At 42.7% G+C, this 15786-nt stretch overlaps 1 protein-coding gene across 7 annotated transcripts in view; it reads right to left on the bottom strand.

The window, feature by feature from the left end:
* The window catches only part of PPP3CB (protein phosphatase 3 catalytic subunit beta), a 96530-nt gene extending 80744 nt beyond the window's left edge, over positions 1-15786 (bottom strand). For 3 of the 7 annotated variants that reach the window (XM_040362250.1, XM_040362254.1, XM_040362251.1), the window contains exon 1: positions 15542-15784. In XM_040362250.1, the coding sequence (XP_040218184.1) occupies positions 15542-15590 (49 nt within the window). In that variant the 5' untranslated portion in view covers positions 15591-15784. Of the gene's footprint in view, positions 1-15541 lie in introns of all 7 variants that reach the window. The other 4 variants (XM_040362249.1, XM_040362248.1, XM_040362253.1 and 1 more) reach the window with 3 other exon arrangements.

Raw genomic sequence — 15786 nt, forward strand, 5'->3', positions numbered from 1 at the left:
TCTCCTTGCCCTACATACCGTATATATATATATATATATATATATATATATATATATATATATATATATATATATATATATATATATATATATATATATATATATACACATATACACACACACACACACACACACACACACACACACACACACACACACACACACACACACACACACACACACATATATATATATATATATATATATATATATATATATATATATATATATATATAAATAAATAAATAAATAAATAAAATGTTCACCGCGGCTTCCGGGTACTGGAATCTGCGGGACTGGGCGTTCCTAATTGATTGACATGCTTCCGACCGGCGCATACAGCGCGTCACGAGTTGCCGAAAGAAGCCGGAGTGTGAATCGGCTCTATACGGCGCCTGCGCATCGACGTTCGGCTTCTTTCGGCAACTCGTGACGCGCTGTATGCGCCGGACGGAAGCATGTCAATCAATTAAGAACGCCCAGTCCCGCAGATTCCATACCCGGAAGCCGCGGTGAACACACACACACACACACACATATATACATATATATATATATATATATATATATATATATATATATATATAAAAATAAATAAATAAATAAAACGGTATGTACGGCAAGGAGATTAAAAAAAACAGCCGATTGCAGATGCGTCCCTTTGCTAGTTTTTATCCGGCCCTTGGGGTACTATTCCTCCCACTGACACCAACAAGGAGGCACTATTTCTTCCACTGATAGCAATGATGGGATACTATTCCTTATACTAATAGGGGCACCACTACTCTTCCTACTGACCACGAACCCGGAGGCCCTCATTTTTTCTCACTGATGCCGGGCCCGGGACATTTTATGCCCACAATCCGGCCCTCCTAAAGTCTGAAGGACAATAAACTGGCCCTTTGAAAAGTTTGGAGATCCCTGATCTAAACAATACAAACTGAACTCGGCGTATGCAGGTGGGCAGACTTGGGAACGCAGGTGCAGATTTAGATACACTACCAAATTGAAGCCAAACTCCGGATAACGCCAGGTTCACACTGCTGCAGTTTGGCTACAGCACAGATGTATTTGCGTTTTACCGACCGGTTTACCAGCGGTCGCCCAAGACTTCTATTAGGCCGCACATTTTCAATTGACACATTGATCAAATACCACCAAAAGAAAGCTCTATTTGTGGGAAAAAAAGGAAGCCAATTTTGTTTGGGAGCCACATCGCACGACCATGCAATTGTCAGTTAAAGCGATGCAGTGCCAAATCGCAAAAACTGGCCAGGTCCTTTAGCCTAAAGGTCCGGGTCTTAAGTGGTTAAAGTTTAATAAGAAAAAATTACTTACGTCAGTGCTACAGTTTGTATTTAAAACGTATTTGTGTGAACTGTGAAGTTAAGTCATGGATTGTGGAAACTAACTAGTGTCGGGTGATTGTATATAGTGTATACCACATTTACCACTGACAGTTTCTTTACCTGCATAATGGTTCGGGTCTTAAGTGGTTAAAGTATAACTTCAGCCACAGAGATCTATGTAAATTATTTAAGCAAAGTAATTAATGGGGTGTACATTTTTTACGTTGCCTACGTTTACTCTAAGGCAGGAATCAGCAACCAATAGATTGCGATCTAGCAGTAGACTGCAGACAGGTGACTGGTAGATCACCGTCTGGTCTTGCCGACCCACCATTCCAGAGCATCAAACAGAGTGCAATGCAGATGGACTACTTGTAAAGTTGGAGCTGTAGTAGGGAGCAAGAGCGGGATAAACTGATGCCTCCTCTGTATTGATGGCTTCTGTCACATGCGGAGTGATACCAACTGCAGTCCTTCTCTTTAACTGGCTATCGGTCTCCAGAGTGGTACCAGTAGCAGGGAAGAAAAGATCTTCAGGTCAGTGTGAAGTAATACACTGAGCATAATAGTATAGGGCTGCCTTCACACCGATGCGCTGCAGTTTACTCACATCTACCTTTAGCTTCCCTGTGGGTTTGCTGCGCTTAGTAGGGGTGCAACGGATCAAAAAACTCACGGATCGGATCATTTTCGGATCAGCAAAAAAAAAAAAAAAGTCCCTTTTCATCGGTCCAAAAAAAAAAATATATATATATATATATATATATATATATATATATTCACACACACACTTTATAGTCATTGTCAGAACTGGGGGGAAATAACACGCAGTAGTAGTAAATAATCTTGCTGTAAAAACAGCAAGATTGTACTTTTAACAAGTCCTGTCCAAACAGCCTCTTTAATCCACCCTTGTGAATTGCTACTGTGCTCTTTTTTTTTTTCCCCCTCCTCTCAACCAGTGCTTCACTAACATTCCCTCTCCAAGTCTGCTTGCCAGAGCCCAGTGCACAGCGTGACACGCCTCCCCGGGGAGGCGTGTCAAAGCAGACTGGGTGGAGCAAGATGGCCGCCGCTCCGGAGCTAGGCCGAAGCCGGGGACTTTCCTAGGCCTAGGCTCCGGAGCGCTCCGCGGATCGTGGGGTGTGCCGATCCGAACGGGGTGACCCGTTCGGAGCACGGATCGGTGACGATCCGTTGCACCCCTAGCGCTTAGCCATAGAATTCTTTTACTGTATATCCTGCTATAAAAATGCACTGATCAATGCAAAAAGGACACTGGCAGGGAGGCGGTTAACACCAGGGGGCGATCAAGGGGTAACTGTGTTCCCTAGATGTGTTCTAACTGTAGAGGGGGGGCTGCCAATGACATGACAGATCACGATTCCCAATGACTGGGAACAGTAGATCTGTCATGTCTCCTGTCAGAACACAGATTCGCCTTGCAAAGGCAGATGCCCGTTCTGTCTCTGTACTAGGCGATCGTGGGTTGAGCGGACAACTGCGCCTGCGAGATGAAACGTACAGCTATGGCGATTCACACTGGAGGGCCAACCTGCCGGCGTATAACGACTGTGGCTGGGCGGCAAGCAGTTAATCTCTGCACTAGCACACAGCAACCTTGTGCACACATTTGGTTGAAGAAGTCGCAATTAATGGGTAGTACTGCTCGCTGAACATGACAGAAGTTTATGGTGTGAATGGGTCCTAAGAATTTGAATAGATCTCTGTGGCTATAGTTTACCTTTAAATAAAACAAACGTAAGATGGTTGAGTGAATGTAGCTTCAATAGGACACTTAAAAAGGTAATGCCGAGTGCAAAGTTCACTGGGATGCAATGTACTAAAGGTCTGTAGCTGCATACTTGCACCAGACAGAAAACCAAATTCTATTTTAAGGAGTTGCAATACAAAAATAGCTTTACCATTTGTAGAACTCCAAACTAGGAGTCGTAATTTAAAACTTTTTGTATTTCCATGGAGCTTAAAGGAAGAGGTTTTGTATTTCCTAATAAAATTACATTTGTATGAATATCAAATTTCATTGTTGGGTATATATAAACTCCAGAAATATTTATTTTGAAAACTTGACTAACAATGTGCTTCTACTTACTTCATGCACTTCTCTGGAAAATAGAACTGTCCTACTGGATGGCAAACAATGATATTCAACATGAAACAGTAACCATCATGGCACGGATATTAGTAAACAGTACACATCAGTTCAGTATCCCCACAGACTCCATATTTGTATTTTAACCACTTCCCGACCGCCTTACTATATACGGCGGCACTTTAAAGATGGATATCTCGGTAACGACAGCAGCTGCTGCCACAACCAAGATATCCATCTTTAGTGTGAGCGGTACTGTAAAAGATAACGGTGTTCTCCGCCGCGAGATCACCGTTATCGGCGGCGGGAGAGGTATCGCCGTGATCGTTAGAGCGAGAGCAATAATTATAGCCCTAGACCTCCTCTGTAGCTCAAAAAATGCAACCTATAGAATTTTGTAAACGTCACCTATCGAGATTTTTAAGGGTAAAAGTTTGACACCATGCCACGAGCGGGTGCAATTTTGTGACAAAAAGTATTGTAATGATCGCCATTTTATTCTCTAGGGTGTTAGAAAAAAAATGTATAATGTGTGGGGGTTTTAAGTAATTTTCTAGCAAAAAAAAAACTGTTTGTCTTGTAAACAGCCAACAAAACGTCTACAAAATCTGACAAAGGACATTGGGGGTTATTTTTTACGAAAGGCAAATCCACTTTGCACTACAAGTGCAAACTACAAGTGCAAAATGCACTAGAAATTGCACTGAACGACTTGGAAGTGCAGTCGCTGTAATTCTGAGGGATAGATCTGAAATGAGGGGAAGCTCTGTTGATTTTATCATCCAATCATGTGCAAGCTAAAATGCTGTTTATTTTCCTTGCATGTCCTTCCTCGGATAAACAGCGACGGCACTTCCAAGTGCAAGTTCAAGTGCACTTTGCACTTGTAGTAAAGTGTATTAACCTTTAGTAAATAACCCCCAATGTACCGTATAGAAAGTTTGTAATGTTGAAAGATTTTTGCTTTTGATATACTGGTAAAGGTATTATACATGTTGGTTAAATTCTCCCTGGCATGAACATTTTGTCAGGTTATTTTAGCAATTTAACAACTAAATCAGACACTTTTTTTTCTGTACATACTGCATGTATGTACAGAAAAAGTGTCTGATTTAGTTGTTAAATTGCTGAAATAACCTGACAAAATGTTCATGCCAGTAAGGCTTTAACAACACGTATAATACCTTTACCAGTATATAAAAAAAAATCTTTTGCTTTGTCATGCATGTCCCAGAAATATCCCTTCACTTCCTGTCCTACAGAGAACAGAAGTGAGGAAATCTGGAAAAAGTCAAGTAAATTCCCTCTTAGATGTCAACAGAACAAGTCTCTACATTTGGATTTTCCCTCACTTTCAGGTTCAATAACAAGGATCACTAAAACATACACAGACAGCAACCCCCCCCCCCCCAAAACCAACACTCTATCCAAAACAAAGAAACCTCTTTAGCGTTGGATACACTTTAAAAACACTTCTATATTCTGTTATATTCTGCTGAACTCACCCTACAGAATATGATTTACTGAAATGTTTAGTGAGGCAAAGCTAAGTGATCCTTGTGTTTGCTCTTTTATATCATGTGCAGGGATTAAAACAAAATGTAACGTATATGCATACACGGTTAATTGATATTTCAAGTGTATGCAGATTCCTGTCAAACTTTATTGAAGTATAACTAAAGGGCCACTGCCCCCACCTATAACTGGTCTTTGCAGCAAGAAGCACAAGGAAGGGCAACGCATGTCAAACAAAACCAAAGAAAATTCCCAGCTCAACTTACCAACCAGTCTGCAACCAACTGAATTATCCTAACAGTATGCATTAAAACAGGGATCATTTGGTCAGTTGTGAAGTCTAAACATTGTAACAATTTGTCTTTTACATCAAAGGAATACACGTCTGAGTGTAAATTAAGAAAGTTTAAACCACTTAACACCAAACCTTTTTCTGTCATTTGTTGGTTTCAAGTTTAAAATCTTTTTTTTTTTGCTAGAAAATTACTTAGAACCCCCAAACATACACACACACACAATATCAGGGTTTGACAAATTTGCTTGGAATCTAGGAGCCAGCTAAAAAATGTAGGAGCCAGAAAACGCGCCGCGCCCCGCCGATGTCGCGTGCAGAAGCGATTGCATATGTGAGAAGCGCCCGCATATGTAAACGGTATTCAAACCACACGTGAGGTATTGCCACGATTGGTAGAGCGAGAGCAATAATTCTAGCCCTAGACCTCCTCTAACTCAAAACATGCAACCTGTAGAATTTTTTAAAACGTCGCCTATGGAGATTTTAAAGGGTAAAAGTTTGTCGCCATTCCACGAGCGGACGCAATTTTGAAGCGTGACATGTTGGGTATCAATTTACTTGGCATAACATTATCTTTCACAAAATAAAAATAAAAATTGTTGTCTTATTTTTTTAATTAAAAAAAGTGTATTTTTTCCCCAAATAAGTACGCTTGTGAAAAACCGCTGCGCAAATACGGTGTGACAAAGTATTGCAACGGCCGCCATTTTATTCTCTAGGGTGTTAGAATAAATTATACATATATATATATAAAATGTTTGGGGGCTCTAATTAGAGGGAAGGAGATGGCAGTGAAAAACACATTAGAAGTGCTGTTTTACTTGTCATGCCGAAGGCCACCACAAGATGGCGCCAGATCACAAAAGGAAGCTATGCTTCTGCAGGCCTAAGCTTTGCCGGGCGTTAGGTCGCTATTTCTTGTCGCAGTTGCGACCAGGCGCCTGGATTTTGTCCAACCCTACACTAATATTTTATATATATATATATATATATATATATATATATATATATATATATATATATATATATATATATATATATATATGTATATATATATATATATATATATAAATCACACACACACACACACACACACAGTGGGTACAGAAATTATTGAGACCCCCTTAAATTTTTCACTCTGTTATATTGCAGCCATTTGCTAAAATCATTTCAGTTCATTTTTTTCCTCAATGTACACACAGCACCCCATATTGACATAAAAACACAGAATTTTGGACATTTTTGCAGATTTATTAAAAGAAAAACTGAAAATATTACATGGTCCTAAGTATTCAGACCCTTTGCTCAGTATTTAGTAGAAGCACCCTTTTGATCTAATACAGCCATGAGTCTTTTTGGGAAAGATGCAACATGTTTTTCACACCTGGATTTGGGGATCCTCTGCCATTCCTCCTTGCAGATCCTCTCCAGTTCTGTCAGGTTGGATAGTAAACATTGGTGGACAGCCATTTTTAGGTCTCTCCAGAGATGCTCAATTGGGTTTTTAGTCAGGGCTCTGGCTGGGCCATTCAAGAACAGTCACGGAGTTGTTGCGAAGCCACTCCTTCATTATTTTAGCTGTGTGCTTAGGGTCATTGTCTTGTTGGAAGGTAAACCTTTGGCCCAGTCTGAGGTCCAGAGCACTCTGGAGAAGGTTTTCGTCCAGGATATCCCTGTACTTGGCCGCATTCATCTTTCCCTCAATTGCAACCAGTCACCCTGTCCCTGCAGCTGAAAAACACCCCCACAGCATGCTGCCACCATGTTTTTGTTTTTTTTCGTACATACCTCGTTATCGCAGTTTCATCCCTTGGCTTCCGGGTATGATTCTTGCGGGTCTGGGCGTTCCTAGTTAATTGACGTTCCTCCGACCGACGCATACTGCGCGTCACGACTTTCCGGAAAGTCGTGAAGCGCAGTATGCGCCGGTCGGAGGAACGTCAATCAACTATGAACGCCCAGTCCAGCAAGAATCATACCCGGAAGCAGAGGGATGAAACGGTGATAACGAGGTATGTACGAAAAAAATAAAAAATAAAACCCCAGCATACCCGCAGTGTAATCAGTCTTCTCAATGTATTGTTAGAATTTTTTTTTAAGGTGAACCTCCACTTTAATGTGCATAACGAAGCCAAGGAAAGATGGAAAAATCTCCAAAAGGCATAAAATTAAAGATTAGACATTCTTATAATATGTCAAAAAAGTTAGATTTTATTTCCATCATTTACACTGTCAAAATTACAGAAAACAAAAAAAATGGCGTCTGCAAAAGTTTGGGCACCCTGCAGAATTTATAGTATGCACTGCCCCCTTTGCAAAGCTGAGACCTGCCAGTGTCATGGATTGTTCTCAATCATCGTCCAGGAAGATCAGGTGACGTCAATCTCAAAGCTTTTAAAGCAGAGGTTCACCCACACATTACACTTTTTCCCCATAGCTGGATGCTCGTTTTGTCTAGGGGAATCGGCTAGTTGTTTTAAAATATGAGCCGTACCTACCGCATCTTCTCCGCCACTTCCGGGTATGGGCTGCGGGACTGGGCGTTCCTATGTTGATTGACAGTCTTCCGAGAGGCTTCCGACAGTCGCATCCATTGCGTCACGATTTTCCGAAAGAAGCCAAACGTCGGTGCGCAGGCGCAGTATAGAGCCGCACCGACGTTCGGCTTCTTTTGGCTACGAGTGACGCGATGGATGCGACCGTCGGAAGCCTCTCGGAAGACTGTCAATCAAGAAGGAACGCTCCCGAAGACCCATACCCCGGAAGCGACGGAGAAGATGCATCTCGAAAACGGTAAGTACGGCTCATATTTTAAAACAACTAGCCGATTCCCCTAGACAAAACAAGCATCAATCTAAGGGGAAAAGAGAAAAAAATAAATAAATGGGTGAACTCCCACTTTAAATGCCCAGACTCCTCTGACCTTGCCCCAACAATCAGCACCATGGGTTCTTCTAAGCAGTTATCTAGAAAACTGAAAATAGTTGACGCTCACAAAGCTGGAGAAGTCTATAAGAAGATAGCAAAGCGTTTTCAGATGTCAATATCCTCTGTTCGGAATGTAATTAAGAAATGGCAGTCATCAGGAACAGTGGAAGCAAGATCTGGAAGACCAAGATAAATATCAGACAGAACAGCTTGCAGGATTGTGAGAAAAGCAATTCAAAACCCACGTTTGACTGCACGATCCCTCCAGAAAGATCTGGCAGACACTGGAGTTGTGGTACACTATTCCACTATAAAGAGATACTTGTACAAATATGGTCTTCATGGAAGAGTCATCAGAAGAAAACCTCTTCTACGTCCTCACCACAAAAACCAGCGTTTGAAATTTGCAAATGAACATATAGACAAGCCTGATGCATTTTGGAAACAAGTTCTGTGGACCGATGAGGTTAAAATAGAACTTTTTGGCCGGAATGAGCAAAGGTACGTTTGGAGAAGAATGGGCACAGAATTTAATGAAAAGAACCTCTGTCCAACTGTTAAGCATGGGGGTGGATTAATCATGCTTTGGGGTTGTATTGCAGCCAGTGGCACAGGAACATTTCACGAGTAGAAGGAAAAATGGATTCAATAAAATTTCAGCAAATTTTGGATGGTAACTTGATGCCATCTGTGAAAAAGCTGAAGTTAAAGAGAGGATGGCGTCTACAAATGGATAATGATCCTAAACACGCCTCAAAATCCACGGGGGATTACATCAAGAGGCGTAAACTGAAGGTTTTGCCATGGCCTTCACAATCTCCTGACCTCAACATAATTGAAAATCTATGGATAGACCTTAAAAGAGCAGTGCGTGACAGACAGCCCAGATATCTCAAAGAACTGGAAGACTTTTGTAAGGAAGAATGGGCAAAGATACCTCAAACAAGAATTGGTGCCTATAGATCGGCACAGAGTTTTTCCAGCCAGGAAGCCTCCTGAAGACGCACGATTGGACGCAAAACGCCTATAGGCTTCTGGGTAACGCCAACGTCACTTCCTGCCCCAACTCGCAGCACATCGAGGCTTAGATCGCACGCCAGTCCCGGGAAACCAAACGTCTTTTCTACTTCTATTGTTGAATAATGCATATGTTGCGCAATGATGAACGTTTGCCTTCTACGAAATCCTGCGATAAATCAATGTGTAGGCGTGTGGTGGATTGTTGTCATACCGTTTGGAAATCTTCAGAAACGCGGAGTGGAGTGGTTAACCCTGGCATAAAGCAAAGGCATTTGCTTATCTTGTTTCTGGCGAGTGTCCATTTTAGAAGGTGGTGGTGTTTTAACGAATTGGTGAAAGTTTTCCAGTCACGTATGTGACTTTGTGCACGTGGGATTCGGATAACCATCTTTGGGGAGGAATATTGGGACTGTCCTTTGTCAAATACATGATTTCTGTTTATTCACAAATATTTTATATTTAGAAAAAAAAATGTTTTTCTATATTATTGTAGTTTACTTATTATGCACTTGATTGATTTTTTTGATTAATTATTGATGGGTATTATTCACTCTAAGAGATGTGGTAAGATATATATATATTATTATTTTAGGGCCAGCACAGTTATCCCCGTTTACTGTAATATTGCTTACCCCACACTATTGGTGGGGAATTTGTGACGGCAGCAGATCTGCTATTTAAAGACACATTGACACGTTTTATATACTTATTAAAAAAAATTGCGCCGGTGACCAGGGCTGTGGAGTCGGAGTCGGAGTCGAGGAGTCGGGGGAAATTTTGGGTACCTGGAGTCGGAGTCGGCAAACAATGCACCGACTCCGACTCCTACTAAATTTAGATTGGAATAAAAAAAAAAAAAAAAAAGCAAGTTTGAATGTCCCAATTCAGAAAGTTAAAAAAGTTATAATTAATGACTTCTCTACTGTAAGAATAAAGACCAATGCATGCAGTGCCTCACGTAACCGCAAAACGAACACGTTAAGTGACCGTGAAGAAGCGTGCTTTTCATGTGCTTCACTATATGGCACGCAACGCACAATTAGGAGCTGCAATACTTATACTTTCCATAGTGTTGTGTTCTGCTTTTACAGGGAACGCATGTTAGAGAACCAGTAAGTGGCCAAATAAAAAAATTCCAACAGGAGTTTTATAAAGCACTAAAAGAAGTTGAAAAGTATGATCGCTCATCAAAACTTACTGTTGAAGAAGCCATCCTTGTTTATCCAGAGATCGTTAGTGATGTGGCCAGAATAGTTACTGCAATGCCACCCACCCAAGTCAGTGTCGAAAGATTATTTTCAGCCCTAAAAATAATAAAGTCTGACTTAAGAGCCTCTATTAAAGAGGATCTGGCAGAGGCAATTCTCTTCCTTAGAACTCTACATTGAATTGATTTGCATTTGCTAAGCCTATAACTACATTTCAAGATTAATATAAACCATTTCTAGGTTTTACAGATTTTGTTTTTGGTTCATTATAGATAAGCTTTGTTTTTGTTCTAAAACAACCAAATAATGTGTTTTTTTATTTTTGAACTGGTAAAGATCCTGTTCCTGATGTTTATGCCTGCTGCTACTATCCAGTCACTTGATTGTTTTCATTGTTTTCATTGTGTTTGTCTTTTGCTTAAACTGTGCAATACAGTAGACTGTTGGCTTCCCAGCCAGTAGTCCTGTGGTAGGTTGCGTTTCTTTCCCTCAAGGAATGTATAAAATACAGTCGCATATTAATACAGAGGAGTCGGAGTCGGAAGTACATAAAACTGAGGAGTCGGAGTCGGAACATTTATCTACCGACTCCACAGCCCTGCCGGTGACACATATATCACAATAACCGTGTATTTACCCAGACGAGTGATATGGACAGGTGCGTACAGCACAGACAACAGTCTGAATACATGTATTAAAAAAAACATCTTCTAAAAGCATCAGAAACGCCATAACAAGGAAAAACGCAGTGAGCATTCAAACATACAATCCTGCCTTTAGCCCTGGTTCACATTGGTATGATTTGACATGTCAAATCGCATGTCAAATCAGTGGCAATTGCCAGCAATGGCACTGCACCAATCGGTGCGACGCTACACTTGCAGGGCCGCACCGAATCCAAAAAGTTGTTTCTGTACTACTTTTTGCGATTTCGGTTTGCGATTTACATTGACATCTGTGCAGAAACCTGCACAGATGTCTCTGAAATCTTACATGTGTGGTTTGAATACCGTTTACATGTGCGGGCGCTGCTCACGTATGTGTTCGCTTCTGCACGCGAGCTCGTCGGGACGGGGTGCGTTTTCTGGCTCCTAACTTTTTTAGCTGGCTCCTAGATTCTAAGCAAATTTGTCAAACCCTGATATGAACATAGTACAAATGCATATGAAAAAAATAAAGGATGTACAGTATCTCACAAAAGTGAGTACACCCCTTACATTTTTGTAAACATATATTTTCATGTGACAACGCTGAAGAAATGCCACTTTGCTACAATGCAAAGTAGTGAGTGCACAGCTTGTATAACAGTGTAAAAGACACACTTTGTACTCCCCAACACACATGCTTGACACCATCCGAGCCAAATAAGTTTATCTTGGTCTCATCAGACCACAGGACACGTTTCCAGTAATCCATGTCCTTAGGCTTGTCTTCAGCAAACTGTTTGCAGGCTTTCTTGTGCATCATCTTTAGAAGAGGCTTCCTTCTGGGATGACAGCTATGCAGACCAATTTGATGTAGTGTGCGGCAAATGGTCTGAGCACTGACAGGCTGACCTGCCACCCATTCAACCTCTGCAGAAATGCTGGCAGCACTTATACGTCTATTTCACAAAGACAACCTCTGGATATGACGCTGAGCACGTGCATTCAATTTTTTTGGTCAACCATGGCGAGGCCTGTTCTGAGTGGAACCTGTCCTGTTAAACCGCTGTATGGTCTTGGCCACTGTGCTGCAGCTCAGTTTCAGGGTCTTGGAAATCTTCTTATAGCCTAGGCCAGGGGTAGGTAACCTCAGCCCTCCAGCTGTGATGAAACTACAAATCCCATCATGCCTCTGCCTATAGGAGTCATGCCTGCGATTGTCGGGGTCTTGCAATGTCTCATGGGATTTGTGGTTTCAAAACAGCAGGAGGGCCAAGGTTGCCTAGGCTTTCTTTTTTTTTCAGATCCCCAGAGTTCTTTGCCATGGAGGTGCCACATTGAACTTCCAGTGACTATGAGATAAGAGCAATAACACCAAATTTAACACTCCTGCTCCCCATTTACATCTGAGAACTTGTAACACCAACGAGTCACATGACACTGGGGAGGACAAAAATCCTTAAATGGGCCAAATTTGGACATATTCATTCAGGGGTGTACTCACTTTTGTTTCCAGCGGTTTAGACATTAATGGCTGCGTGTGGAGTTATTTTGGAGGGGAAAGCAAATTCCGGGTATGGGCTGCGGGACTGCGCGTTCCTATTTGATTGACAGGCTTCCGACGGTCACATACATCGCGTCACGATTTTCCGAAAGTAGCCGAACGTCGGTGCGCAGGCGCCGTATAGAGCCGCACCGACGTTCGGCTACTCGTGACGCGATGTATGCGACCGTCGGAAGCCTGTCAATCAAATAGGAACGCCCAGTCCCGAAGACTATACCCGGAAGCGGCGGAGAAGATCTATCTCTAAAACGGTAAGTACTGCTTCGATTTAAAAAAAAAAAAACACCCCATTCCCCTTGACAAAATGAGCCTCAATCTAATGTTAAAAATTGTTTTTCGGGTGAACTCCCGCTTTAAGTTACATTAATAATTTAGTTTATTCAGCATGAAATAGAGCTTAGTTATATAGCATGAGGCTGTATATTCTGCAATATTTACATGTTTGGTAAACTCATTCAATGAATCTGCAAGCCAAGATAACATGCACTGCATTGATGCATTCACACAATGTCACAGTAACCATGAGATAAAACAATGTTCAGAAATATTCCTTTATCCCATTGTTTTGCAAATCTATGTACACTACAAACTGTAATTGAATTGGTTCTGATATCGCCGTTTTACTAAACTGACAGCTTATTATTCTAAATAGGAAACCTTAATTTTGTTTGAAAATACTGTATTCATGATTCCAACTACCAGCAAGAATAAGTCCTTACATTTAACGAGCACCTGTCATTTCAGATTACCATGGCAGCGCCTGTTAGCGGGCGTCCACTCACCTGCTACCGTCCATGTCCCTCACCTTGCTGTGTCACTGTCGCATCACCAGCTGTCCCATTAAAGTGAATGGGACTGTCGGTGAGTCAACAGAGGGTCAGAGGAGGAACCACTGCGGGACAGAAATGAAAGTTGCTCTTTAAAAAATAAGATTTAATCAAGTTGATTTAAATCAAATCCACCAATTTAAGATAAATTAGATTAGTTTATTCAGAATGAGATTGAGCTTAGTTTTGTAGCATGAGGCTGTATCTTCTGCAATATTTACATTTTTTGGTAAACCCATTGAATGAATCCAAGTTCTGCAAGCTGAGATAACATTTGATGCATTCACACAGTTTCACAGTAACCATGAGATAAAACAAAGTTTAGAAATATTCCATTGTTTTGCAAATCTATGTACACAACAAACTGTATGACTGAAGAGAAATGCACCTGTACCCAGGTTCTAAGTGTGGGGAGGAAGGGCAAGCAGTAAAAATAAAAGTGAAACCTTCTAAGCAGCTTATAAACTTTGTGAACTTTCTGTAAATAGCTTGAAGTGCTTTATTGCTCCCTTGAGGAGCAAAATAGCAGCAGGCCATAAAAATAAAAATAAATTGTGTGGGAATATTTCCTAACCTGACAACTTATTATTCTAAATAGGAAACCTTTGTTTTGTTTGCAAATATTAAAGCTTCCAATTACCAGCAAGAATGAGTCCTTACATTTAAAGAGAACCTGTCATTTCAGACCCATCATGGCAGCGCCTGTTAGCGGGCATCCACTCACCTGCTGCTGCCACGTCCCTCACCTTGTTGTATCACCAACCATCCCATTAAGGTGAATGAGACTGTTGGTGAGTCAACCGCGGGTCAGAGGAGGAGCCGCTGCAGGACAGAGATGACAGTTGCTCTTAAAAAACTTTTTCTGTAAAGTTTACCTTTACAGAAATATCTGTGAGGTGAACATACACAGGTCCCACTCGTCGCCCCTGAACCGCCGCCATCCCTGGTTATAAGCCCCAGTATATCCGTGTCAGGAGCCGGGGCTTAGAAATCCTCTTCCTTGAGTCTTCTCCATAGCTGGCAGGATGGCTATGTGGCTGCTGATCGGTCGGCACCGGCCAATTAGAATGCTCCAAACGTCCCTCCTGACGAGGGCTGTTTTGGACATTCAGCAGAGAGGGCTTCTGGTGCGGATATACCAGGGCTTAGAACCAGAGATAGCGGCGGTCCAGGTGAGCGGGACCGGGGGGGGGGGGGTAAAGAGGGGCACCTGTGTAAGTTCACCTTGCAGAGTTTTCTGTAAAAGGTGAACTTTCCCTTTAAAATGGACTCGATTTAAATCAGATCCACCCTGATGATTGTTCCACACTGAAACGCACTGCAAATGCATACAAGTACAACTAGGTAAAAAACGTTTAATAAAATTACAAAATTATTCCAAACAAACACACACAAAAAAAAAAGGCACACGCAGGAACGCACAGAGAACACAGGGTGTAAATGAGTCCTAAAACACAAAGACCTCCATACTGTTCTAAAAAAGAAAACTGAACAAAATGACAACCCCCCAATAGAGGAAGAGAGAGGTGATGATGAGAGTCCCCTTGGCTCCGTGACAGGCTGTAAATCAATGCAGTGATGTGTCCGTCCACGAGGAGAAAGCAGCTGTACTCCCTGGAATCTGTCAATATCCCCTCCTCCTCCTCCTCTCCCCCCTCCAGGAGGATTACCAATAATAAACACGTCCAGGAATCCCCCGTGCACGGGAATCACACTGCCCGCTGCACCCCCGGCTACAGGGATCTGCCAGGAATCCTCCGATCCGCTTATGATGGAAGCAGGGAGGACCCGGCCGGCACACTGACACAGGGGAATGCGGGGCCAGCCGGCGTGGTTGCCATGACTACAGCGCGGCCCGTCTACACCAGCGGCCTGACAGTGCCGGGGGGGGGGGGCAGCAGGCCGGGCTCCTCCGTCTCCCCCCAAGTCCGGTTCCAGCCATCAGCTGCCGGGCCGCCATCTTTATTCTCGCTGCCTACAAGCTGAGGAGGAGGGGGAGACACTGAGAGCTGTCATATAGGACGGACGAGGGGCTTCCCCCGACAGCCGAGGGGACACACACATACAAACACACTCACATTTAATTGCCCGCTCGGTGGTGGAGTGTTTACCGTCCTTGGTGGACATGGCTGGGGTGGCCGCTCCCTGCTGTCGGTGACTCGGCGGGCGGCCTCCTCCTGGCGGCTCCGGACTGTGAGGGAGGGAGGAGGAGGGGAGAGGGAGGACACGAGCGGCGCACGGCTACAGACTGACGGTAGCGGCTGCTGGCAACATGGCGGAGGCAGCGCAGACTCTGCGGCTCACACAGCGCGGGAAGGGGGAT

Source organism: Rana temporaria, chromosome 8 (assembly GCF_905171775.1).
Source record: "Rana temporaria chromosome 8, aRanTem1.1, whole genome shotgun sequence".
Taxonomy (NCBI): Eukaryota; Metazoa; Chordata; class Amphibia; order Anura; family Ranidae; genus Rana; species Rana temporaria.